Source organism: Mchenga conophoros, linkage group LG11, assembly GCF_057382185.1.
Source record: "Mchenga conophoros isolate Kocher_MC1m ecotype Shallow Benthic linkage group LG11, M_conophoros_male_GT1.1, whole genome shotgun sequence".
NCBI classification, from domain to species: Eukaryota; Metazoa; Chordata; class Actinopteri; order Cichliformes; family Cichlidae; genus Mchenga; species Mchenga conophoros.
The window spans coordinates 3,362,495-3,388,472 of record NC_140536.1 but is presented as its reverse complement, the minus strand read 5'-3'; the positions used below and the strand labels follow the sequence as shown (position 1 = coordinate 3,388,472).

The following is a 25,978-nucleotide window of genomic DNA, read 5'->3' as shown; positions in this document are numbered from 1 at the left end:
ACGGTAGGTTTTTCTATCCAGGTCTGTTATTACTTCCCTGCTGTGTGTTTGGGATTATTGCCATGCTGAAAAATGAAGCATTTGACAATCATAATATTTATTGATATTACTGGATGTTGGATTAATTTGACAGCACTTTACTGCGTTCAAAATTCCATCCATTTTGACAAGAATTTTGACATTTCAACCAGTAGCCCCACTGGTTAAAATGCACCCAAACCATAACAGAGCCTCCAGCATGTTTGAAAGATTTCTGTAGATATTCACAGTTGTGCCTCTGAAATTTTGACTCTGAAAATAAAACGGTTGAGCTGTAAACGAGTATAATATGGCATTCAGTGACAGTGGCTGGTCTCTAGCCACATGCATGGCTGCCCCTCCCTATGTCCAATTTCGCTGCAGGTCAACTGCAAGTGACAAGTAAAGGCTTCGATCAATTCAATCAATCACAGTGTAAAATGTACATACATAAAACGATGATGTCTTTCTCAATGACTGTATTCAAGATGGTGGGTCAACATGGTGGCGCCCATGAAACGGCGCCTGCTCCCATGTATTTTTAATGGATTACTCAAAATATTTTGACAGTGCATCAATTTTTTGGAGTTACAATCAATATCAATCAATATATATTTAAGAGTTCAGTTTCCTTTTTTCTATCAAATAACCCAAAAAATGACTGTAAGGAAAAAATATGATGATTACGTGATATCCAAGATGCCCATATATTGTGTTAGACCACCTAACTTCTAGCATTTAACGTTCCTTTATACTGCTTTGTACAATAAAATCACAGTAGCATCAAGTTGGTCCCAATTTCTAGAGCTGTTTTTGCTCCAAAGCATTTGCATATGCTAAGGTGTACTTGGTGGTAACCACTTTAGATGATCTTTAAGGAATCTTACGTGCTATATAAATAAATTGCTTGCTTTCTTACTTACCTTTAAAACCTTCACACTAACACTGGGATGTTCTTGCCTTTGTCCTCACCCAGCACACAGACCTGTGTCAGTATATGGACAAACACCCTGGAGGACTGCATCCAGACAACGTCAAGGTACAGTATGAAGGATTATGCTGCTCACAATGACCTTGTTGTTTCTTAAAGCCAGCAGTGTGTTCCTTACATATAAAGAAATGATATTCTGATCCACCGTGAGCAGATAACTGGAAACAGGCAGCTGTTTAACTTTGAAACAAAGAGTCTAGTGTGGTGGTTACTACTGACTGGGGTTGGAACATCTTGGTTGATGGGAAGAAAAATCTGTGGGACTGTGACGCGATTCAGTTAGGAAAAGAAAAAGTATGTTGTTGTTTTTTCCTTTTCCTCATCATTGAAGAATTTTTAGATTTCAGATGGTAGGAAATGTGGAGCCTTTGCCCCTTTAGTAGACAGCTTACAGGCTACCAGTTTGCCAGCACAGTCAGCAGGCCACAGGTGACACCTGTCAGCTTACCAGATTCAGCTGAACAAGCCGCTGATTAAATCCAGCTGAGCGTCAGGTGAGTGGGACAAGGAAATCTGGACCGGCGTTAACGTTATCCCTCCAATCACTGACAGAAACTAAAATGTGTTTTTGATAGTTAAGTCAAAACTTGTGTTTTGTAATGCCCTTTCCTATTTTTCTTCAGAGTTTCATAGAAACATTTCAATGTGCTGTCAGATTGTAGAACTGTGTTTATATTTTTATGTGAAACACTTTAATATACAGACGACATTGACATAATTTGTCACCGTCACTTAGTGCACATATCAGATGAAACCTTATCCAAAGCTGACAGTTAAATAGCAACCTTTAACCAAATCCACAATTAAGTAGTTCAATATCCAACCTGGTTTACTCATGATTGTGACTGAAGCTGACATATTGTGAAACTGTAATGGTGAAGCTGCCGATCAGCGTATTACTCCTGTGGAAGCGTCTGTACAGACTCACAGGTTCCTGTTTGTAGGAGGGCAGTGCTAACACAAACAAGCAGGTAGAGTGAGCGATGATGGAGTGAATGAGGCCATGTGTTGGTGGGATGTTGGGAGGTTCCATCATGCAGTGAGGTGATAGTTCAGGCTACATTTGTTATGTAACAGCTCGTACCTTTTTTGACACTAAGGATTTACATAAGTAATATGTGTTTCTCCTGCTGACAGCAGCTACATGTTTAGTATGGGATTATTCCAAGAGAGCAGAGTGAGGTGTTTCTTAAATCCTTTTGATTTCAGTTCCTTTGTGGCACAACTCCTGAGTCGTCTGTTCTAATGAACTGAGCCTGTGCAGTTGCAATAGAGGCAGCATGAAAAACACTTGTTTTAATGATCCGTCACAGTACACTGGCATTTCCTGTTTTAACCTTCCTGCCTTCTTGGGACCTTTTTGTGCCACTGCTATGTGTTAAATGGCTGCCATTTCCACTGTGTTCAGTGGAATATAACCAAACTTGCCACAGGATAGTTTTTACCTGTCAATGTTAATATTCCAGTGTGAATTCCTTAAATCAGCCTAAAATGGCTGAGCAGCAGAAATCCCCACACCCATCACCCTGGGGACCATTTTCTGCCCATTGACTTCCATTATAAACGCTATTTTTCAACCCCAAATTATCATCATATGATTTTATTTTTTCTTCTTTTCTTGGATGTCAATGAAGACTCAGGGCCTTGAAGTTTTAATTTTTAAATTGCAAAAAAAATGCAAAAAAAATAATGGCAGGTCAAAATGTATGTTGGTGCCAATCTTTGGTCCATCTAAAGGCCTACCTATAATGACAATCACATATTACTTCAACTGGTTTTTTGTGGAAATATTTAGTTTCGTTTTTTGGTTTTTGGGGCTTATAACACAGGGCGCTCATGTAATAACACTGGGATTTGAAGGGTTAAAACAACGAAAATATAATTAAAACTTTACATGAATATTTCAGGGAGAAGTAGTTTTACAAGGTTGGCTAATTTAAAGTGGAATAAAATATGGATATATGGTCTTTTTATGGCGTGGCTGAGAATGGTCCCTAGGGTGATGGGTGTGAGTTTTTTAAAGGATGGCAGGAGGGTTAATATAGCGTGTGATGTCAACTTAAAATATCCTTCACTTGTCACTGTGTGTTAATCTCTACACTTGATGAGATGTAATCTACATCACATAGAGTGCAGCCTAGTGGCAGTTAAGCTCACTGCAGAGCTATTTTTAAGGATTCACCATCCATCCAGTTTCTGCTGCTTATCTGAGTCCAGGGTATGGAAGCAGCAACCTAAGCAGAGTTTCCAGACCAGCTTTTCTGGGAGGACACAGGAAGGTTCCCAAGCCAGCCAATAGAAAAGCCAAGAGAGGGCATCGTCACAGTTGGGTATACCTGAAACACCTCACTTAGGAGGCACCGAGAAATTCTCCCCATAAAAACTGTGAACAGAACGGGAGGGTTGGTGGAGTCCAACACCGACTGGGAACAAGCCCAACTTATTGCTGGTATTGTGAACCAAGTTCTTGCTAGGAATATACAGAGATACAATAGCCTGCTAAAAACAGGCCAGATACCCCATACTCCCAAAGGTTAGGGTTTGGATAAGTATGTAACATGCATCCAGTGGTATACATAGGGATTGTTGAATGCCTTCTCCAAGTCCACAAAAAATGTACACTGGTTTGGCAAACCATGCACCCTTAAATAGCCCCAAAACAATAAAGAGCTGGTCCAGTGTTCTACAACAAGGACAAACACTAGAGGGTTTCTCCTGAATCCAAGGTTAGACCAATGTATGGCCTTTCCTCTTCAGTACACTAGAGTGTCCAAGGAAGGCCAAGGAGTGTGATTCTCTTAGAGTTGGTAAACAGTCTTTGGAGCACCCTGCTTAAATGTTTGCCAGTTCAAGACCATGACTCCCAGCTTCCAGGTAATGCAGCATAATTGATGGTCCTGGAAATGTGTCCATTGTTTCTGTAGGATGGAGAAGCCTTTCCTTCCATCCCAGACATCCCTCTGCATCAAGGTGGGCAGGAAACTGCTTCTCTGTCCTCTGTCATCTGATGGTTTTCCAGAATCACCCAGAAGCTGACTGAAAGTCAAACTTCTCAAACTTTTGCTTTCTTCACTCCACTTGACCTGCTTGATGTCATCGGACTCCTAGCTCAGTAGGATGCGTACTTCAGCTGGACAGTTCCCTTCTGGCGTCTGGTGTATTTGCTTTTGAGGTTGCTGCCACTGCAAGCATCAAACACCTTAAATTCAACTGGCCACCAGATTAACTGCTGTTTGTTCCGTTTCTGCTTCATTATTCAGGACACATCTACTTCCTTACTATGCTAACAAGTGTCTACCACCACTAACTATGCTGTGCAGAGTATGACAGTGCAGCAACACAACACAACGTTTCCCTCTTTGCTGGCTGGCTCCTTGGTGGCCATCTTTGCTGTGAATGCTAATGCCTAGACCTCTTGTAATGGCAGCAGTAGTTAAACAAGCTGGTGGGAAAACACATAATAGGCAGGAGGAAGACAAGCCTAGCATAATATGATGGCCATCAAGAGACTGTGCTGAGTGCATGCGTGTTTGATGGAGGTGCATTAGTGCAATTTCTTACACTCATTGACTCACCATTCTTTGAGACATTATTTTATTACCACACTTAATTACAGAAAACATATCTGAGTTGTTCTTTTACTCTGTTTGCCTTCAGGATCTCTGCTGCCTGCTCAGTGATCAGTAACAGGAAATGTGCATTTCTGCCTTTAGGTTTATATTAAGCTAAAGCGTGTGTTACGACCCGGCTCGAAATGACCGTAACAAGAGCGGGGTGTCCCGTGACTTCCCACGCCCAAACAGACACAGCCACAGCATCGGACTTTTAACAATAGTTTATTGACAACAATGGCACTCACGGTAGTGGGAGTGTATAATTTCGGGGTGAGCTAAGGCCAACACAACAAACAAAGCTCAACCTAGGCTTCGGTTCCCCTCTGACCTGTTTAAGGAAAAGAAAAGAAAGAAATAACACAGTCTGACCTCCCTGGTCTAAAAACACAGGAGAAAAGAAGGCTTCCCAAAATAATCGGCAGCTCACCCCTACTTGCTCCGCACTTCACACACATGCCCAACTTTTTAACCAAATAGCTATTGCTACGACTGCTCCGTCTGCACCTGAGGCACAGGAAGTCTGCCACACCCCCCGCACCGCAGCTCTTCAGTCGCCCTTTTATAGTTCACGTCCACAGCAGGAACCAGTTACATCAGGCCGTTCCTTAGGTCCACCAATCACAGCCGAGCCCCTGCACAGGTGAATTTGCATACACACATTAAGAAACAAATAACCCACCAACACACGCACGTAACAGCGTGTCTCTTATAAAAACATCAAAACTGATGTTCTTTGATATTTTTTTAACATCAAATATCAAAACAGTTGTTCTGTTTGGGTTTAGACCTTTATTACACCACAATCTTTTAACTGACCGTAGGTGTCCATAATTTCATAATCTGAAAAGGGGGGAAAGATTTGGTAAAGAGACATTTTAAAAACAATGTGTGAACTTACTTAATTGTATTCACCTTATAAGCAGTTTATAGTTGTTGAAAAGTTGTCGCTTTAAATAAATTCTGTTTTCTCAGAATTCTGGAAAAGAAAAAGAAAAGACGTGCCTACTTTTTTTTTTTTCGGTGGCCCTAATCCTGAGAGAGTTGATCACTACATTATCACCTAATGCTTGCAAACTTGGTTAGCAAGCTGCTAAGTGTATGGGTGCAATAGAGACACATGATTGGTAATCAGTGCGAAGTAGCAGACAAATAAAACTGGATGGCCTCTACCACACAGTGGGAGACACTTCGGGTATGGGTAATACATCGCAGACAGCTATGTCTGCTGCCTATGTTAGCATACCTGCTAACCCAAGCAGCTCCCTAAATGTAAGCCTAGGCAGTATCTAAATGAACGAGTTATAACATGACTTCACCCACTGTACAGCTGTGAAAGGGGAAACTATCCATAGAGGCCAAAGCCATTTTTCTGTACCAGGCTGTAGTTGACCTTTTTAACTTTGAAGTATATTGAAATTGAGTTGCTTTTGGAGCCAGTGCCAGATGGCCACCTCAGGATCTGCAGGTTTTCTAACTCTTGAATGTTGTGGTTACTGCTTGTCTTGCTCATATGGAACCGGCACATGTGTATTTGGCTACATCCACACGTACACGGGTATTTTTGAAAACGGAGATTTTCCGTTTTTGTTTTAAAAAATAATCCCGTCCACACATAAAGGCAGAAATGAAGGAAAACGCTGCTATGAACATGCCAAAGCAACAGGTGGCGATATATTCCTAACCGTGTAGAAATGTTGACCAATCAGAAGTCTAGAAGCTTCGGCGGGAAATAGTAAACAAAGATGGGGCATAGAAGCAGAACCGAGTCGTATGTGTGGAGGGACAGTAACTGTGTGTGTATGTAAGCATTTAAACACTGCAGAGAGTAGAATTAACAGTAACAGTATTGTAGAAATGCATTTCACCGAAACAATAACGTGGCGCACACCTTTGATGCTGCGTTTTCTCCGTTTACCTCGTCCACACAGGCAAAAAGTTTCAAAAATATCCACCCTGGCAGGTGTTTTTAGAAATCTCAGTTTTCAGTGAACGCCGTTTACGTGTGGACGAAAGGTGCAAACGCATAGAAAAATCTGCGTTTTCAAAAATACCCGGGTACGTGTGGACGTAGCCTTAGAAACTTGTAAGAAACTACCAAAGATATTATACTTTTTAGTGACAGAGTCTGAATCATTAGAGCTAATATGTTTAGAAGAAGCTCAGTAGGCGAACACTGACCTGACCACCAGCACCATAAAGACAGCTAATGTCTGTTATTAGGGTGTTTCCTGATTGACTGTGAGAAAGTGCAGTCACTCAGATATCCTCCTATTTACTAATCAGCAGCATGAAAGCTATTACTGCCTATGCTGGTGCTAGATCAAATTAACATTTAGAGACATGCACTCAGACACTCACTGCTGATGTAATTAGTGGTCAAGAATCATCAAGCTCTGTGTGTGAGAGAGAGAGAGTGTGTGCATGTGTGCGAAACTGTACTCAGGTTTATGCTTGAACTGGATGATCTGGTGTAAAATTCATCTTATTCTGCAGCACCATTAACTCTTCTCGCCCCATGTGCTCGACTGCAGTTTATAAGCAGTGATGGTGTTATTGAACACAAGTAAATATGACCTCATCCAGGCTGCTGCTCAAGTGCTCTTCTTATTAGATTGTACGCTTGTCAGCTGAAGGGCTGTGACTCAGTGACATCTTCATAGATCAATGGGAAACTGACACCCACAAGCTAAATATCAGCAGCATTTGCTCTTATAATTGCATTACAACGGAAGCGCCTGATAGCACTTTCATCATCAGTGCCGTGTCAATATCAAGGACAGGTGATCTCTGCAATATTCTGACACTAAGTGTTGGAAAAGCTCATCATCAGACTGCAGCTCTTTATGGTACAGCTCATGTATTTTTGATTAATCTGAAGCTTTAATAATATTCAGAAAGTAGGCTGGTATTCAGCAGCAAATTGCCAAATTTCTGTCAGAAATGTGAATTATTCAGGTGCAGATTGTCAAGAAATATTTTATTCAAAGTATGTAATATTAGAGTTTTCACTGCTGAATTTAATCCTGACTATGTGGGCATATCTACAAAAGGATTAGGTGAGTCAGTGCTAGAAGCTGAAGAAGTTTTACTGTCATGTTCCCAACTGATGTATTCTTGTGTTTGAGTGTAGCAGTTTTTGAGTAATCTGGCTGACTAACTGATAAAAAGTCATCACTTTTAGTTCAGTCTGGTACCAAATCACACCATCTCACAGATCAGGACACAGCAAAGACAAACCCAACAGTTCCCACTGTGAGTAAACACTTGGTGACAGTGGGGAGAAAAAACTCAGCTTTCACAGGAACATACCTCAGACAGGACCAGGAACCCACGCAGTCCATCTGCTGGGACCAGTTGGGGTGATAGGAGAGCTGGGAAACTGAGATCTCGACACAGTTTGAGCCACACTTGATATTGCAGATTATGGCAAATGAACATTTTCAGATAGGATCCAGTTTAAAGTAGCATCAGTGCTTTACTTTGGTGTAGCTCCATTAGAATTCAGTACAATAGTGTTACCTACTGAATATTTTATGGAAACCGTGTACTCCACCCCTTCTACTAAGCACGTGTATGTGTAGAAGTTCCCAGCCTTCGTCTGCTGTAACAGGGACCAATCACGAGCTGCTTCGTTTTATGGCGTGCCTGCTCTACCGTTTGTCATAAAGATATAGAAATGTTATCTGAAACATGGCAACTCATGTGGCTGGATGAAATTGTCAATCAGCTGTGGTGGTTGCATCCTCTGCCTTTGACTGATGCAGATTTTGTGGTTTCAGCAGAGATGCTCGACAAGGAATGAACAAATTCAAGCACTTCCGAAAAAAAACCCTTCAAGTGGCAAGAAAGATGCTGTGTCTGTGGCTTTCTGAGGTCTTTGTAGTAGGACGTAACTACACATATATTTACACACAGGCCCCTGTAGTACAAAACGGCGAATTAAAACACAACCAAGCACGACTCATTACTGGGACTTTATGGTCCTTTGTGGCCGGGACTACAGAGCAGGTTGATGCTACCGCCTGAATCAGCCCATTAAAGACAACCATGTACTGATGCTTAGTGGAAAAGATAAGGGCTCTTTCTTTGCCTGCTGGCAGATGGTAGCATCCTTTCACTCCATTTAACACTCCTTCATTTTATCTCTCCCTCACTGATTTCATCACTTTTACTCATTTCAGCAAAACAATGCTTTGGGGCTTTGGCAGTGAATCTAAAGGTTAGTGTTCTGAGTCACTTTGGAGTGTGTGTTCTATGGTCTGAGCTTGTGTCTTTGAACATTTCTCTGAGCCAAAACACACCAAGGTTCCTGATGTTTTCTGTGTCTCGTTTTGTCAGTAGGTTGTTCAAAAATACCCAAACAGCAGAAAAATAAAAATAGAGACCTGTTTGTTTGTTTTGTTATCGGACTGACGAGGCAGAAGTTTGATGTCGTTAGCAGCAGATGGTGCTAAGGCATGCTTAATGGTTGGATGGATGTAAATTTGAGATAAGAAGGAGTTTCTCACTGGTAGAAAGTGTTCGCTTCTTTTAACTCTCCCTTGTTCTGTGGCTGTAATTAAATAGCGTTGTCCAAGTCGTGCATCATTGTTACCAGACTGAAAACTTTATGTCGATGATAAGCAAGTAAAATTGTGGTGCACTGTTGTAGTGTTGCACCAGTCACCAACTTTGTTTCACTGGTACGGGAGTAAAAATGAGATTGTTTATGAAAATTTCACTGGCCCAAGTACTCAGCCTACTCACAGTTTATTTACTCATTTATGTTTGCTATTTAGAATGAATATCATTCACTGATTTGTTGACTGTACTGTTGAAGCCTCGAGACTGGCATGTTAGCAAACCACAATCAATTAGGGGAGAGGGAGGGAGTCATCGGCTAATCCCAGTGGTGGCTAGCTAGTTTGGGTACCAGTGCACATGTAATGTAATGCTATTTGGGGAATTAAAAACAAATCTTCACCTTTAACTTGAACCTAAACATAAACTCATGCTGTAAAGTTGGGGATTTACCCATATGTGGAACTTTCTGTTTTTGCACTTGCTCTTTGTTTGCATTTCTTTAGGTGCAGACGCTGACAGCTTGCCAAGCACTAATCTAACCTAATAACCAATCACCTGCATACTGGCTTTGTAATAATGGTGATGCTGATTTGAGCACTTGTCTCGTTTTTGTCGCAGACTACAATCGTATCCCCAACTTTAATCAAAGAGTCTGTTTTTTTAATAACTGTCATAGGCAGACAATTTTAAAGGAATGACAAACAATCCAATTTGTGGTTCAGGATCTTGGACTTTTGGATCCTGTATTTGTTGCTTTTTTAACTGTCTCTGTTTTTAGTGCTTAATGCGTTAGTCACCAACCCAATACCTCATATTGCTTAATTCTTATATTTAACAGAGATGTGCATAACTTCCAGAAGATGAGTTTGCAGTTATTAAGTTATACACTCACCTCAGTCAATCTAATTGAAAAAAGGGAGTGAATTTGTTCATCTTTTCCATGATTGTGACTGTGATGTGATAGTCTCATTCAGTTGTCGCAGTGATGGAAACATTTTCAGTACGTGTGTGTTGTTCTTCCTGTCACCACTCGTGGGGGTTACACGTGTAATGTTTTGTCCCCAATCAGTCAGTCTTCAGTCTTGATGCTCGTTAGCATCGCCTGCTCCATATTAACAGCGTATTAAAGCGGTGTTGTGTCCTGAGCTGCTTTACTTTGTTTTTCCCAGTGAATCTGTGAAGCTAACGATGAACCCCAGTGTACTGCTGTCACTTTGATATATTGCCTCGTGCTTTGCTGCACAATGAATATTAGACAAAGCAGGCAGACTCCACTCCATTCAGCTGATAGATAACACAGAAGCAATTCAATTCTTACATTCTTTCATATTTCTTATCTTGATAGAGAGTTGTGCTTGCCTTGGGTGTGATGGCAGTGAGTGTTTCATCATTAGAAAAAAAGCAGAGTGTTTATTGGTGTGCTGATGATGGATTGTTGTTCAGGCAGTAGGGTCACTCCTCAGGTGATGGATTATGTTAATGGCTGATTTAACTATGATCACACGGCATATTTCTCCTGCAGTTCAGGACTAATAATGCATCATGATTAAGCAGAGTGTCTCATACACCTGCAGGGCTTTTTTCTTTTCAGAGAAAAAAATGACACTGATGAACTAAAACATTATCGCCAAGGCAACGTTTACATTTTGGTTATTCATGCAAGAAAACAGCTGGACTCTCTGAAAGTGCCCTATTTTATCAGACGAGTCCATTAGGTCACTGCTTCTTCCAGCCCTTACACAGACTTCAGAGGTCTTTGTTTCACATGTGAATGGACAAAATGTTCAGAATGCTCTTTTCTGATCTGTATCGTCAGCTCGTTCTGCCGTAGAAGCACACAGGTAACACCGTCTTATTGAGGGAATGTTTCTTGGATACACAGCCAGACTTTTTGAATGTCAAAGTGGCCGTTAAGTTGTACTGGTAGAGTACAGATCATAGGACACAGCATCCAAAAAATTTAAAAATATAAAAAGCCAAAAGTACAGTGCTCTACACTTACCAGCTTTGGGAGAAAGGCCAAGATCCAGAATGCACCGCAGTGGGAAATTTCCAGTCCCTGAGTTTAAAATGATGTTGCTTTGCTGCGACAGGGTGAAGCTGGAGAGTAATGGGAGTGATTTTTACAGACAGCGTCATTGTTTTCGATGTTTTCTGTGTGCGTGTACTAAAGCATCAGAATCATTTTATTATGATTCTGAAAAGTTGTCCAATTTTTTTCAGGCCCCTTAAAATAGGCGCTGTAATTCCAAAACAGTTGGTGCAATATTAACAGAATGGAAAGTCATTGTTTGGTTTCAAATTCACTGCAGTGCTGCACAGAGCCAAAATTACAGAAATGACATCATCGTCCAAGTACTTAACTATAAGAACTCTCACAGGTTAGTCCTAAGAGTACTATTAGCAGGTGTATTAGTATTAGTTAGTTAATACAGTGCTCATAGTACTGAAAACCGAGTATCTATCATCTATATCAGACCTTAACTCTGATGTATACATATTGTACAAGCTCGCGACCCTCACTCATGATGGAGTGCTGCACAAAGTCAAGAAAGCAGGAGCTGTAAATGGTTTCAGAGGCAGATCAATGTTAGAGAGAAAGCAGGACCAATACTCTAAGCGATGGGCGTGACGTTAATCGGCACACTCTTACTAATTTGGTTCTACATTTCTTATTGTGTGTCGTTTTGTTTGCCTTTGTCGCTTTGCCGTGTCCGTGCTCTCACACCCTCAGCTGCTCGCTTCCTCTCAAATCATTCACCTAGATGGATGTGTGCACTATACTCAGGTAAACTTGACGGGCCATCTATCAGCGAGCCAAACGTTCACCGTGCTGACCACACGTAAAGGTGACTAAAATCCTTCTCTGCATGTGGTCACTTATTAGGAGGATCTACGTAGTTTAACAGGAAAACTGTTCTGTCTTGAGTATTATTGTTATTATTACTGTCAGAAATGTCAGAGCAACCTCCTATAACGGCCCTCAGCACTTCACTCTCCCTTAGATATTAGAATGCAAATGGACCCGAGGTATTTCCATTCAAAGCCAAGCAAGAAAAGAGAGGAGAAAAAAAGTCTCCTTTTAGGAGTGTTTGATGTGTGAATTGATGTGAGAATAAAAGAGAGATTTCTCTTTCTTTTCTGTTACCGTGCAGTTGTGCTCCTAACAGGGAGAGGGCTTTTCACAAGTGCGTTTGATATACATGAGTAAACACATTTCCCATGCTAATTTTCTGCACTGCGGTTCATCTCTCACCCACCGAGTCCAGGAATAGTAAACTGTTGACCCGGTGACTCCAGATGCCAGACAGGGCCCCGTCCCTGATTGGACTGCACGGTGCTTCAATCAGCTTAATTGGCCAAGACTACGGTATCAGTGAGAGGGGAGAAATGACAGAGGAATGCTGAAATTGGAAGAAAATGAAGAGCTGCGTCGCGCACACCTCATTATGTCTTGATTGACACGTCTGCAGAGGGGGAGGGGGGCGGTGATCTGAGCATCTCAGCGGCGAAAACAAAACAAGCTCAGTAGAGCTTTGATTCTGGGTCCTTTTAGGATTTTGCTTATTAGCTTTTTTTTAGTTGACAGCAGCAGATACACTTTATGCAGTAAGTATATATTTAAACCTAAAATAGTTTTGTGTGTGCAACAGGGATTTATGAGGGCTGTTGTCAGTCTGAGGTGCTGTGTGTCTCTAAATACATGCATTTAAATGTGTCAGCAAAAGCGCATTCATGCATTTTCATGAGTGGTTTCAAAGAAGCGCAAATATTGTTTTTAATTTGTAGAACCTCGGTTCTAATCAGGTTCTACTTTGCACTTTGATTGTGTTATGTGAGCTGTGTGTATAAATGAATTCCTTGAGCATGGCTAATCCTTTGAGGTACATGTCACCATCACAATCAGAATATTTGACTTCCAAGTCTATGAAAAATTGTCATTCTTACTGACACACATGTGAAAAATTATTCACATTTTTCCCAAAGAAATTCTCGATTTTTGGGGGCTTTCTGCAAAATGTTGCAGGTGCCACTAGCCAGGCATAGGGTTAGTGCTAACGCCTGCGATGACTCAGATCTCTGCTGGATGGTTTTCTCCTTCTGATCAGTGTTTCATGGGGCCCAGAATGGCTTCAACAAACTGGCTTCATGCTGCATTATTTGCACAGATCATTTTTTCTTCTTGAGAAAAATTGTCCTTGTTAAATGTATAAAAAATGATAAACAGACGAGCCTAAGTTTATGCAGAAATCTCATGGTATTGGTTGCTTTTCTTCTCCTTGTGATGGCCTTGGCAGCAAGAACTGCAGTCAAGCATTTGTGATAATTGGCAATGAGTCTGTCTCATCACTGTGGGGGAATTTTAGTCCACTCTTCTATGCAGAATTCTTTTAATTCATTTAGGTTTTCGAACTGTTATTCATTCATTGTGCATTCATACTCCGATGGATGCATCGGAGAGCAAGTCGGGGTTAGTATCTTACCCAAGGATATTTGGTATGCAAACTTGGGGAACCGGGGATCGAACCACCAATCAGCAGCTGACCTGCTCTACCTCCTGAGCTACAGCCACCCCACTCTTCCATAAATGTCATTTGTGCCCAATCTCTTACTGCTGAATCATGAACTTGGACCTTAACTGAGGTGAGTCACGTCTGCAGTTAAGGTCAAAAACTCAGATGTTGTTCCGAGTTCTTTTGTGACCTCCTGGATGAGCCGTCGATGCTCCTTGGCGTAATGTTGGTAGGCCGGTCACCCGTGAGAAGGTTCACCGCTGTTCCAGGGTTCTAGATTTGTAGATAATGGTTCTCACTTTGGTTCAGTGGAGTCCCAAAGCTTCGGAAATGCTTTTGCAACCTTCGTAACCAGTGACATTGTTCATCATCTGGCATGATATGTTGCATTTCGACACATTTTAGTTTACCCTACTTTGTCACACAGGTTATATTTAAGGGATTTATTGATTCAACAGGCCTGGGTGTGGCTAGTGAAGTTACACTCAGCTTTCAAATAAATGGGGTTTTATCCAGGGCAGGGATAGCTCAGTAGGTAGAGTGGCGGCCCCATGATCGGAAGGTTGGGGGTTTGATTCCTCTGAACAGCTACCCTGAGGTACCCCTGAGCAAGGTACCGTCCCTACACACTGCTCCCTGGGCGCCCAATGACTGCCCACTGCTTCACTGAGTTAAAATTGCAGAGAGGGATTTCCCCACGGGGATCAATAAAGTACACTTTCTTTCTTTCTTTCTTCTAATCACAATAAATTCATGATTGAACAAAGGGTGGAGGGTTGGATAGGGTTTTTTATGCTTTAATAAATGAAACATCACCTTAAACTGTTATCTTTGTCTAATATTAAAATGTGTTGATGATCTGGAACATTGAAGTTTGACAAATATGCAAAAAACGAAGAAATCAAAGCAAGGATGCTGAATGATGTCCCTTGTGGGTGAATGCAGACTGATTTTCGTGTAATAGTGCCCTCTTATTCTGTGCTGTCAGCAGTCCTCTGGCCCACCCTTTACAGGAAATAAAAAAGGAGGCAGCAGCTCCAACCAGTTCTGCATGTTTGCTGCGATTTCATGCACATCTCACACTCCTCCACACTTTCCTTCTGTCGCTTCTTCTCCTTTCTCTGAAGAACTCCCATAATAGCGAATAGACTACCAGCAAAATCAAGCCAGATTGATCAAACATACAAGCTACAATTCATGTGTTGGAAAGGTCGTATTAAAGGTGTAAACACTTCAATATGCTCGCTCTGAGCAGTCAATGCAGCAGTCCTCAGTAATTCAAGTGGAAGGAAGCACGACTGTGTTCTTGACTGATGGCTCCACATTGATCTTTGGGGTGTCTGTGTGTGCCTTTACTGTTTTTTAGATGACATGTAAGCTTCATGCCTGTTTTCACTTGCACTGGAGGGGAGTCCCAGCACCTCAGTGATGAATAGGTTTTTCCACACCTCTGTGCACTCCACGCCTGCTCAGTGTCATTGCCACAGCAGAAAGATGGAGATTTAGGCAGAGACAAATATCAGGATAATCGTTAAAGCATGATGGAGAAAAAGAGCCCGTCTTGGTCCAGTGTAACGTTTGTAAAGAGTTATGTCAGAGTCACTTCCCTCTGTTCACCTGTTTTTTGGTTGTTTTCCAGCTCTTCCTGTTCCAGTTGCTGAGAGGTCTGTCCTACATCCACCAGAGGTACATTCTTCACCGTGACCTGAAACCCCAAAACCTCCTCATTAGCGACACTGGAGAGCTGAAACTCGCCGACTTTGGTGAGCAAATTCAGTTTTTTTGTCAGAGATAAGAGTACATGTGAAACTTCGAGATGAGGCAGATTCTCGTGTGGTGGTGAAACAGTTAGTCCAGCATTTATCTGCAGTCATTACTCGTGTTATATGCACACTGCCTGTTTGAGTTGTTCTTCATTATCTTCAGTCTGCTTTAAAGGAGCTCTTTAAATTATGTGTCTTAACATTAACTGTTAAACACACCAGAATAAAATAAATAAATTCAGGTTGGAGATTCACTGCTGCTGCTGTGCTCTCCTGAGCTAAACATAGAGGCTGCTCGTCAAAGCTGATGTACAAAAGGAAACTTGCTGTGAGTGGAGCTGATGTTGCGTTTTTCTTCCTACATGAGTTAAATTGTAGTTATAATTTGAATTTGGTGTCACATGATCACGGTGAACAGGCAGGTGCTTCTGCTGAGCTCCTTCCACTGTGTCACACCCACATTTTAGCATTCTTTGACGTTAGCATCCTGTATAATCATCCATGCATTTTGTTCTCCCAGCAGCTTCCCAATATTTCAGCATCCTGCTGCCTTTTCCTTAAAAGTCCTGAGGAGACAATGGTTAGATTTTTAGCTTCCCCGGCAGTTTACGACTCCAGTATCGTGCATTAGAACAGCGGTTCTCAAAGTGTGTGGCGAGTTCTGACAGGTGGGCCTCAAGTTACCTGGCAAAACGTCATCAGAACTAATGTTTAACATCAGAATCACTTTTACAGCAGAACATAAAATTCACAGCAGTTACGTTAATGATAAGAGCATCTGCTGCATCTGCTGCAAAGCTGCAGCCGTGTGTGTAAGTCGACGGCCGCAATAAAGAAGTGTACTGGAAAGTGCGAACATGTGGTCGGGTCTGTCGTGCATCGTTTACAGTGGTGCCGAAACCCAGGATTGGGGCATGAGAGACCCAACCTGAGTTCTTTATTGCAGCTGTCGACTTAAACACGCGGCTGCAGCTTTTCGGTTACAGGCTACACACATCAACAACAACAACAGGACCCAGTTCACTCTGTTTGAAGCTGGCGAGGCGTGATTGTGGATGCCGCTCAGCATTTAAACACTGAGATTTATTAACAAGTCTCGGACTCTGTGGCCTATTAAAGCTGACACTCGACTCCGCACAAACACAGGAGAAAGCCTCACATATCCTCAAAAAGTCTAAACATGTCACAACTGAAGTCATGATCACAACCGGGAGTCAAAGTGGGATTTGGCAGGTGAGTGGACCCTAAGATCTCGTGGGAGCGCTGCCGCTGGGGAAAATGATCTCGTTATAAATAATTGCCAAATTAATTTGTGCTGCGTGCTCCTCTGCATTTGTTTTCTGTGTGGACGAGCTGTGATCAGCTCTGAGATTTGCAGCTCTTTGTGGATTTGTCCAACTGCATTGTGCAATATATAGGCAGATGTCACATGAGCTGTCCTGGCTGCTCTCCCACCTCGTTCCCAGGATAAACCTTGGGTAATGGTGGAGTTTGGCAAGTGTGACTAAAGAGCATTATCAGCTCAAATGCAAAACGATGACTGCTATGTTCAGCCTAACCTAACAGTAAACATGGAAACCACAATCTCCACTGCAGCAGTCAAACACACAGTCCACAGTGTAATCGTTACCATGCAACTGCAACTTTGTTGACAACTGTGTGCATGAGTGCACGACAGAGAGGAGGATGTGTGACGTGTGCGTGGAGGGCTGCAGGGTGGCGTTGCTCTGGGATTTGTTGAGTGAGCGTCATCAACTGCAAACAGCCAGGCTCCTGCATATGAAATGTGTGCTTTATGGTATAACATATTAAACTGCGTATCAGATTTAATTACACAGTAACTGGAGGAGCCTTTCCAAGTCATCATCATCTTCCAGTAATTTAAATCTGTATATTTAGCATGTGGCTAAAACAGACCCAAACCTAACCTTACCCAGGTCACTGGTGACCTGCCTGAAGTTAAGAGATTAAAAACATCAGGAACAACTTATTAAATGAAGTGTGCACAACTACACAGTGTGCAGGAGGAGAGTGCAGACAGTGAAGCTGTCAGGTTGCAGGCATGAAAGGATGAACTCAACAGGCAGCTGTAGCAAAAACAAAATCCAAAATCAGAAAACTAGAAACTAAGGACGAGGAACAAAGACAGTAGGAAACTATACTGGGAAGCTAGAAGCAAGGATGACGAGGAACAGGGAGGAAGCACACAGCACATGGGAGTGGCACGACACGACAAAGGGCAAAGTAAAACACAGGACTTAACTATACAAGGGACTAATGAGGGAATGGGAAACACTGCTGGGACTAATAAGACATACGGAGACAAGAGAGAGCAAAACTAGATACACTGACATAGGACAAGACTTTCAAAGTAAAACAGGAAACACGAGACAATCGCAAAGACAAGACTGGACCCTGAGACAGAGACGCGACTGACTGGGAAGACAGAGGGAACATGAGAAAGGCAAAGAGACCAAAATCCTAGGACTCAAAATATAACACAAGCAGAACCAAAACCTATAATCAAACAATATGACTAAGCACACACGAAACACTGGGTCACAGACACAGTGCTGTGACAGAAGCTTCAAAATCCACTATAGATCAAGTTAAATACACTCATTTATTTCAAGTAAGAACATTCTTTGCATTTGCAGTGCTCAGTGTCCATCTCTGTAACCTGTTTTTGTTGCTGTTACTTATGTATGTTAGCCAAACTGTGCAAGACGGGGAGCCACACAGATCATGTTGGGTATAACAAGTATGACTGCTACATTTATCTTAGCCCAAAATCGCACGTGTGTGTGTGAGTGTGTGTGAGTGTGTGTGTGTGTAAGTGTGTGTGTGTGTAAGTGTGTGTGTGTGTGTGTGTCTCAATTTGTGTGTGTTCTTGAAGTGGCACCATATGGCTTGGATCCATGTTCAGTAAACATTGCCTACATGGTCTGCTGGGCATCCTGGGGGGCAGACAGATTGACAGTCCAGTCCTTCTGTACACCATCCATCCATCCATCCATCCATCCATCCATCCATCCATCAGTCTCTGGTCCAGTTTCCCCCATCCACCCACCCATCCTCCAACTCCTTCTAACCTTGTCTCCTCCACTCATCCATCCCTTCCTCCCTCCCTTTCTTCTGTCCCTCTGCCCAGACGGATGGGGGGAGGGGGAGGGTGGCAGCTTCATCAATAATTCAGCCCATGTATTAGAGCTAAAACATTACTGTGAAGGAAATGAGAAGGGGAAAATAATGGACAAAATACCAAATGAGCAAGAATGAAAATCCCTGGCCTATTAGTCTGTCGCTGCAGCTCGAGCTCATCAACAAACATGCACAAAACACAGAATCAGCCGATGCCTGAGGGATGCCAGATGAGGAAGGTGAAGGCTGTTCAAGTCTAAGTGTGTGTGTGTGTGTGTGTGTGTGTGTGTGTGTGTGTGTGTGTGTGTGTGTGTGTGTGTGTGTGTGTGTGTGTGTGTGAGAGAGAGAGAGAGACTTTGTGTGGCCGCCAGGGCTCCCTGTGGTCCCCTGCCTTGGCAGCAGGAATACTAACGGTCGACAGCTGAGGCCTGCGGAGCCGGTTGGGGTAAACGAGACAGACTGGGCCACAGAGTGTCAACAAAGGAGGCGCTGAGAGACACAATAAGAGGTGGCAGAGCACTCAGTAGAGATGAGACAGAGTGGTGATAGGATCCAGGCTGTAATGAGAAATTGTATTAAGATGTGGGTTAACGTCAGAATAAATCAAACTCTGAGATCTTACTCCCTGATTTTGTTCTTTCTTTCTGATTTGTCCCTCAGCAGTGTTAGAATGATCCATCAGTGGGTCTGGATGTATTGCTTAAAATGTATTTGCAATGCATTTCACTTTTTCAATGGGAAAAACCTACAGTGATGATGTAGAGGTCTCAAAAACTCACAAAAACCACGTACACTTGCCGTTACACGAACATAGAACTTTTGTTGTTTGGTTCTGATCACGTTTGTGATCATTTAAAACTACAAATATAAAACTGTGGACAGTATTAACTCTCGCAGGTATAAGCCATCATAGAGACTAAACCCAACCTGGATTTAAAGAAGGGCAAACCTGGCTCTTTCACGTGTCCGTGAACTCTGACCGTGCAGGGTTGGCATCATCATCAGTGATGACTTAGAGCTCAGGGGTTGAATTCAAAAATGCCTTTTCTGTGTAATAAGGATTTATTCAATTTGTGGCATTTCAGTCGCACCGTTATCAGAAAATACAGTACAGTGCAGTATTGTAGATGCACTGGCCGTATGTTGTGCAGGATGCTTTAGCGTGCTGAGCAGAACCAGGAAATATGATTTCTCATCAGCTACAGTGGCCAGAGCTTCACATCCCTGCTGCCGGTTGTCAGGCTGATCCAGATGCTCCCCTCTGCTCCGCTGTGGGTTTACTCACTTTTTAATGAGCTACACAAACAACCACCTCATAAATGAGGCTTTGAGGAGTCCACATGTTTCATATCAGGGACACAGCTAATTGAGGCCAATGAAGCAGTGTGAGGGGGTGATTTGTGTTGTTTGTGAAGCTGTAAAGACCATAATCTGCTTTCCAATGTGAACATACACACATATTCTGTACCTATAAGCAGTTACTCCTATAAACCTATAAACTGAGTGGACGTGCCAGTTCTACAAACACTTTCCCTGCTGGTTAATTTAGAAATGCAACTTCAGTGGAAGTGGATTAGTTAGTTAATCTTGATAGAATATCCCAGTTAAACAGAGAATTAGAAAGAATAGAATAATTAAAAAGCCATGCTTTGCTGGCCTTTTAAAAAAACAAACATTTTGTGATTTAAAAATTAAGGTGCTGTTCCTACATTTCCAAGTACTTATGCCTTTTCATCTTCAGACGATATTCTGGGATTGTTTTTTTTTTTTCATTTCTTTAATGTATGTGTTACACAAGGAACATAATAGGATGGGCTCTTTGGCATAAACTTTAAAAGATGTTGAGTATAGGTTCACAGCTGATGCTAGCAGATTTGTTTAGCATGTTCTATGTATAAACATGTACAGCTCAAACCATTTACAGTTGTTATGAAGGGGGAAATTAGCAATAGAAAGCCACACTATAAAATAAACACTACCGGCCCAAGATTTTTCCTGTTTTTTGTTGAAAATGATGCAGTTTAATGTCTCATTTCAGAGAGTTTAATGTCTCTGAAATGAAAGCATAGAACACAAAACCAAATGGAGTTAAAAATAAAAACATGGAATCAATTTACAGACTGAAATGTATTCTAAACGTTTGACTCAACAAAGGACACGCCTTTGGCAGATATAACAGCTGAGATTAGAAATCAAATATTCTTCAGAAAGCTCTTCCCATATCTGTTGCTGAAGTTCCCACAAATGTGTGGCACTTGTAAATTGCTTTGCTGGACCTGTGGACCAGTTCATCTCTGGGATTGACTGAACCTCTTCTGTTCAGTTCATCCCAAACCAGCTCGATGGGGTCTGGAGAATGTGCTGAACACTCCATGTTTTCAAGCTCATCATCTCGTTCTTTTTTCCTGAGGTAGTTCTGGCAGAGCTTGGACTTGTGTTTTGGATCATTATCCTGCTGTAGGATGAAGCTCTGACCAACCAGGTGCAGAACCTGTGCTGCAGAATGCCGTGGTAGCTGTTTTGGTTCAGGGAGCCTCTCAGTCACCGACCCTGGATCCGGCAAAGCAGCCCCAGACCATCACACATATTTGATGCCACACACTGTGGAACCATCCTTTCGCCTACTCGACGGCATACAAAGATGCGTTATTTTGATTATCATTCATCAGTCCATAATACCTTCTTCGAGTCTTCAGTAGTTTAATGGCGAGTTTGTCCCAGTTCCCGAGGGCCTTGTGATGGTGAAGCAAACTGTACTGACTGACACCTTGACTTTATCCAGAAAAAAGTTGGAACACCTGTAGGAATTAGTAGCACCAGCTTTCAAGGCTCGATCAACCTCCACTGCTGCAGAACTGCTTTAAATGGTTATCCCATTTTGTGTTTCCTGAAAAAGGCCTTTTTGTATGATTCTGAAATATACATTATTTTTCAGTTTTGGATAACCTACCTGGCAGTTCACCACTTACCTTTACACCATGACAAGCTCTTCATTGGACTTGAACAACTTGAATTGCAATAAATAACTGGAAAAATTGGGGTTTTCTTTTGAGAATATATATTTTTCATGGTTAAAAGCGAACACTTTAACATTGGAGTTTATGGAGATTCATTTTAGTTTTTCAGCCTCAAGTGGTGATTAGAGAAATAGCAGTTTTTGGCAAATTTTAACCGATGCAGTTCATTCAGATAAATTGGAACGGTGCCACACTGTGTTTGTATATTGGAATTTTTTATATACACTACGCCCACATTGAGTTTGACGCTTCAGAGCTCTGAAGTTATAGTAGCAATATATCAATGGGGTCACGTGCTGGCTCACACACAGAACAGCTTCAGACTTGAGAAAACCTTCTGAGGACGGACCTCTAATTATAGGAACAAGTGAAACAGTAGATGAGCGTTGCTCACAGCCCACCTGCTTCACAGCCTCGTGTCCACAGTTGGCCAGAACCCGCTGAGAGACTTTTTCATGTTTGTGCTCAAACACTGAAGCACTGCCATATGCTGCAGGCATCCATGGACACGCTGGACCACTGGTAGCAGTTAGAGATTTATTTACATGTGAAATGATCACCCTCACAGATTTTTTTTCCATGGGAGTTTGGCTGAGTGTGCATTTGGAGTTTTGAACCTGGTTGTGGGGTTGTTGCATGTCCCTGGCTCTTTGAAGACATGGGAACACTGCAGCAGTAGCAGCGTTTGAAAGTGGCCATGTCTGTCTGTCCGTGGATTGTTTTTTGTGATTGATTTTCATCCAGACTGAAAAATATCAGCAACATTTGCACAGATCAGGTTTTAAAGAAATATTTTTCTCAGGCAGTTTTTCCTGAATACTATGCTGACGGTCTGACTTACATAAAGTGTCACAGAGAAGTAAACAATTACAGTTTGAGTGGAATGTTGGTTCACTAATGGCTACTACTGTAGTTAGTTCAGCAAGAGTAGGGATGGGTATTGATAAGATTTTCACGATTCCGATTCCATTTTCGATTCTGTTTAACGATTCGATTCTTTATCGATTCTTTTTAAAAAAGGAGAACACTAAGGTCGATTAGCTTAGAACTTTGTTTTATATCTTCTCTTTGAATAAGATAGAAATTTAGGAGTAACATGGCCTTACAAACCCAACAGTGAGATCTTAAGAGATCCAGCCTACGGCTCTTCAATGGGGTGGCACAGGGTCCCCAGGAAAAAATATTGTAAATGTAAAATAATGAAATAAATATTCTTCTGTAGCAATAACAAAGTATAACATCAATTATTCTGTAGCAATTACACAAGAATATCCAGTAATGTCCCTGCCTACAATTAAACACATTCACTTACTGAAAATCATCTGCTGTGGCAAACGGGTGCAAGCCTTTGACCACAAACTGAGTCACTGCTCGGTGACGTTCGTCTATCCTGGCCTGAAAGGAGACGCTACCGGCAGACTGCAGCGAGAACTGCCAGCGAGCGCCAGCCAGACTCTGTCTCATCATGGTCACTAAATGCACAGTAATGGCAGGTTTGTAATAAGACAGATCGCGCTAACATAATATGCACTGTTAGCTGATTATTTACCTGCCGCATTAACGGGAGAGGACGTGCAAACATTACCGCTGCTGCTGGGTTGAGATTCACGAGTCCGGAGCGGAATTAAAAACACGACATTCATTTAAGGTCATCGCGTGTTTTGTGAGCAAATGCTTTTGCATATTCGTAGTGTTTCCTCCCTTAAATGAAATCTCTACTTTGCAAGTATTGCAAGTTGCCCTGTTGTCATCCGTTCTCATAAAGTATAACCAAACTTTTGAGCGTTTGAGCCGCTTACGCGCCGTGTTTCCTGCCAGGTAAATGACGCTCCGCAACGTGGTGACGTCATTCGGGGCGACTGGAATCGATAAGGGAATCGTTTGCAAAAATGGCAAACGATTCCAAGGAACTGAAACAGTGGGAACCGGTTCTCAACAAGAACCGGGTTTCGATACCCATCCCTAAGCAAGAGTCAAACTCAGACAGACCAACTGATCTGAATTCCAGGGAACGTCACCTGATGGCTCAGCTGATGTCCTGCTCCAAGCCAGTTTGCAATATATTTTCTCCCCAGCACATCCATGTTGTGTAATGCTTCACTTAAAATGTTGTGTCCATTTTCCCTGATTCCCACTCTGATAATTTAGCAGCTCCATGTACACAGAAGGGCGTATATGTGCATGCTGTCAGCTGTGCCACATTTGCACACAGAAGGAAGACGAGGTCCCAGAACACAGTCCTGCCATCCATATCACTTTTTTTTGACTAATGCGTTCCTGACAAAACCAAGATGATACTTGCTAGGCATCAGCAAGTTAGTATCAGGCTTCTAAATATGCTGATGTCTGCATTTACCTTTGCAGCACTGTGGTGCACACTCACTATTCTAGTGAATGGGCCGATGTGCCCAGAGCCAGGCCCTCAGTCAGCCTGTGTTTTACTTTCTGAGTTAATAAAGGATTGTTGACATATCAGCATTATTCAAATGGACTGGATCTTAAATCCAGTCATTCTTAGCTGGATATAAATTATGCAAATGACAGGCAGAACTATGGAAAAGTGTTGTTGAGTTATACTTGAAGCTACCATATAAGATCAACTTCACTCTGAGGTACAACAAAGGTGTGTTGATAGTTAAAGACACAACATTTCATGAACCTGAAATTAAAGGCAAGACAAAGATTACAATCTAAGCAAAGACATCCCACCTCCTCCAGCATCTCCTATGGAGTTATTCCAAGGCCAGATGGGATATTTAATCACCCTGGTGTCTTTGGGTTTGTTTTTTTGGCGGGGTCTGCTCCAGGGTCTGCTTCCAATGCAATGACCTCCTGATCACTAGTATGCTTTTAGGCAGCTTCCTGTCCGAATTCCTGGCTCAGGGGTACCGCAGAAAGAGTGGCCTGATTTTTTCACATTGCTGCTACTTTGTTGGAGAACCTGTGTTTCTCATTTTTATCTAAATAGAACTTTTGTATATAAAAAGTGTTCAACATGCAAGATCTTCATGCTTTTTCGTTAAACTATAGCCCAGAGAAACGCAGTGCCATCTCCATTCTACAACTCAAGGTCATGAATAGCTTCTTACAAGCCCAGTGTGCTGGGCTGCACTAAACTGAACATTACATTAGTATGTTTTTCTGACTGCTGTGGTAGCTAGCTAATGTCTGCTGGTTGTGTGTGTTTATTTTCTGGGGAGTGCTGTGCAGTAACAGCTGCCGAGATAATGACGTGTGAGGAGTGAAGCAATGTGACAATGGAGCTGGAGGAATGTCGCAGGCATCCCGAGCAGACTGTTTGCCTCTCCCCAGTGAGCTGTTCCACCCAGCGCCTCGCCACAGCACCAGGATCAGTGTGTGCGTTTTTGTGTGTTTCACTTGGTCGTGGGTTTTTGAAGGTTGCAGATGGTCCTTTGAAGTCTGATAGATGAATCCAAACGACTGGTGTTTGTGTGCTTTTCAATCCAAACCTGAAACCAAACTGAATTTTTGCATTGGTAATGACCGGACTGGTTTCATGTAGGCAGCTACCATGCAGAGACTCATTACAGTCCACTTTGTGTTGGGAAATGAACTGATATGATGGCAGGTGGTGCAGGCGCACACATGAACATAAAAGAATTAGGGATCTAACAGAGGCACAGAGTTTTCTGTAAAACCATTCGTGATATCAAATCCTTCCAATAAAGTGTATATGTTTAAAGAATTATTAAGTGAAGTACATAAAAGAATGTCATTTTCGGGAGGGTGGATTTCCTAATATGTCCGCTTACCTTATAAAACGTGACTGCAGTGCTGTTCACAGGAGCTCTGCTCTGCTTTCAAGGAGCTGCCTTAGAGCAGCAAGTGAAAGTGGAGCAGTGGTTCTCCAGGATTTCTGGAGGTCTGTCAAAGTATTCCTTTGGATACTGGCTGCTTCTTCCCTCATTATCAGCCCAGTTCTTGTATCTGACCACTTCTAGAGGAATCTCCAGCCCATTAAAGTTTAACGTAGGCTCTGTGTGGCATCCTCACATAACTGACAACTTAGCAAAGAGCTAATTTTATCAGCCAATGACAAAAATACATAATTTATTCACATATCTTTAATTGAATCTATAGCAACATAACACAGTTTGACAGGCACAAACTAAAGTTTTTACACCAACAAGGTGATTCCTAAAGGACTACTAGCTGAAAACTTGACATATCTTAGGAAACTGGAAGTGGCAGGCGAAGAGTAACTCAAGGTCATGTCTTTAAGAATTAAGGAAAAAATCCAGCAAAGACCTGACACAAGACCCGAGAGATTCATCTGGCCCTTCGGTAATCCATATAGTCACGAGGTTCAATGAATCCTCATTAGAAATTGTCAGTG

General features: G+C 42.2%; 1 protein-coding gene across 5 annotated transcripts in view; it reads left to right on the top strand.

Annotated features, from left to right (window-relative positions):
• Nucleotides 1-25,978, top strand: part of cdk14 (cyclin dependent kinase 14) — a 229,249-nt gene that overhangs the window by 90,022 nt on the left and 113,249 nt on the right. For all 5 annotated transcript variants that reach the window (XM_085290547.1, XM_085290548.1, XM_085290549.1 and 2 more), the window contains 2 exons: nucleotides 995-1,057; nucleotides 15,340-15,463. In XM_085290547.1, the coding sequence (XP_085146673.1) occupies nucleotides 995-1,057; nucleotides 15,340-15,463 (187 nt within the window). The remainder of the gene's footprint in view (nucleotides 1-994; nucleotides 1,058-15,339; nucleotides 15,464-25,978) is intronic.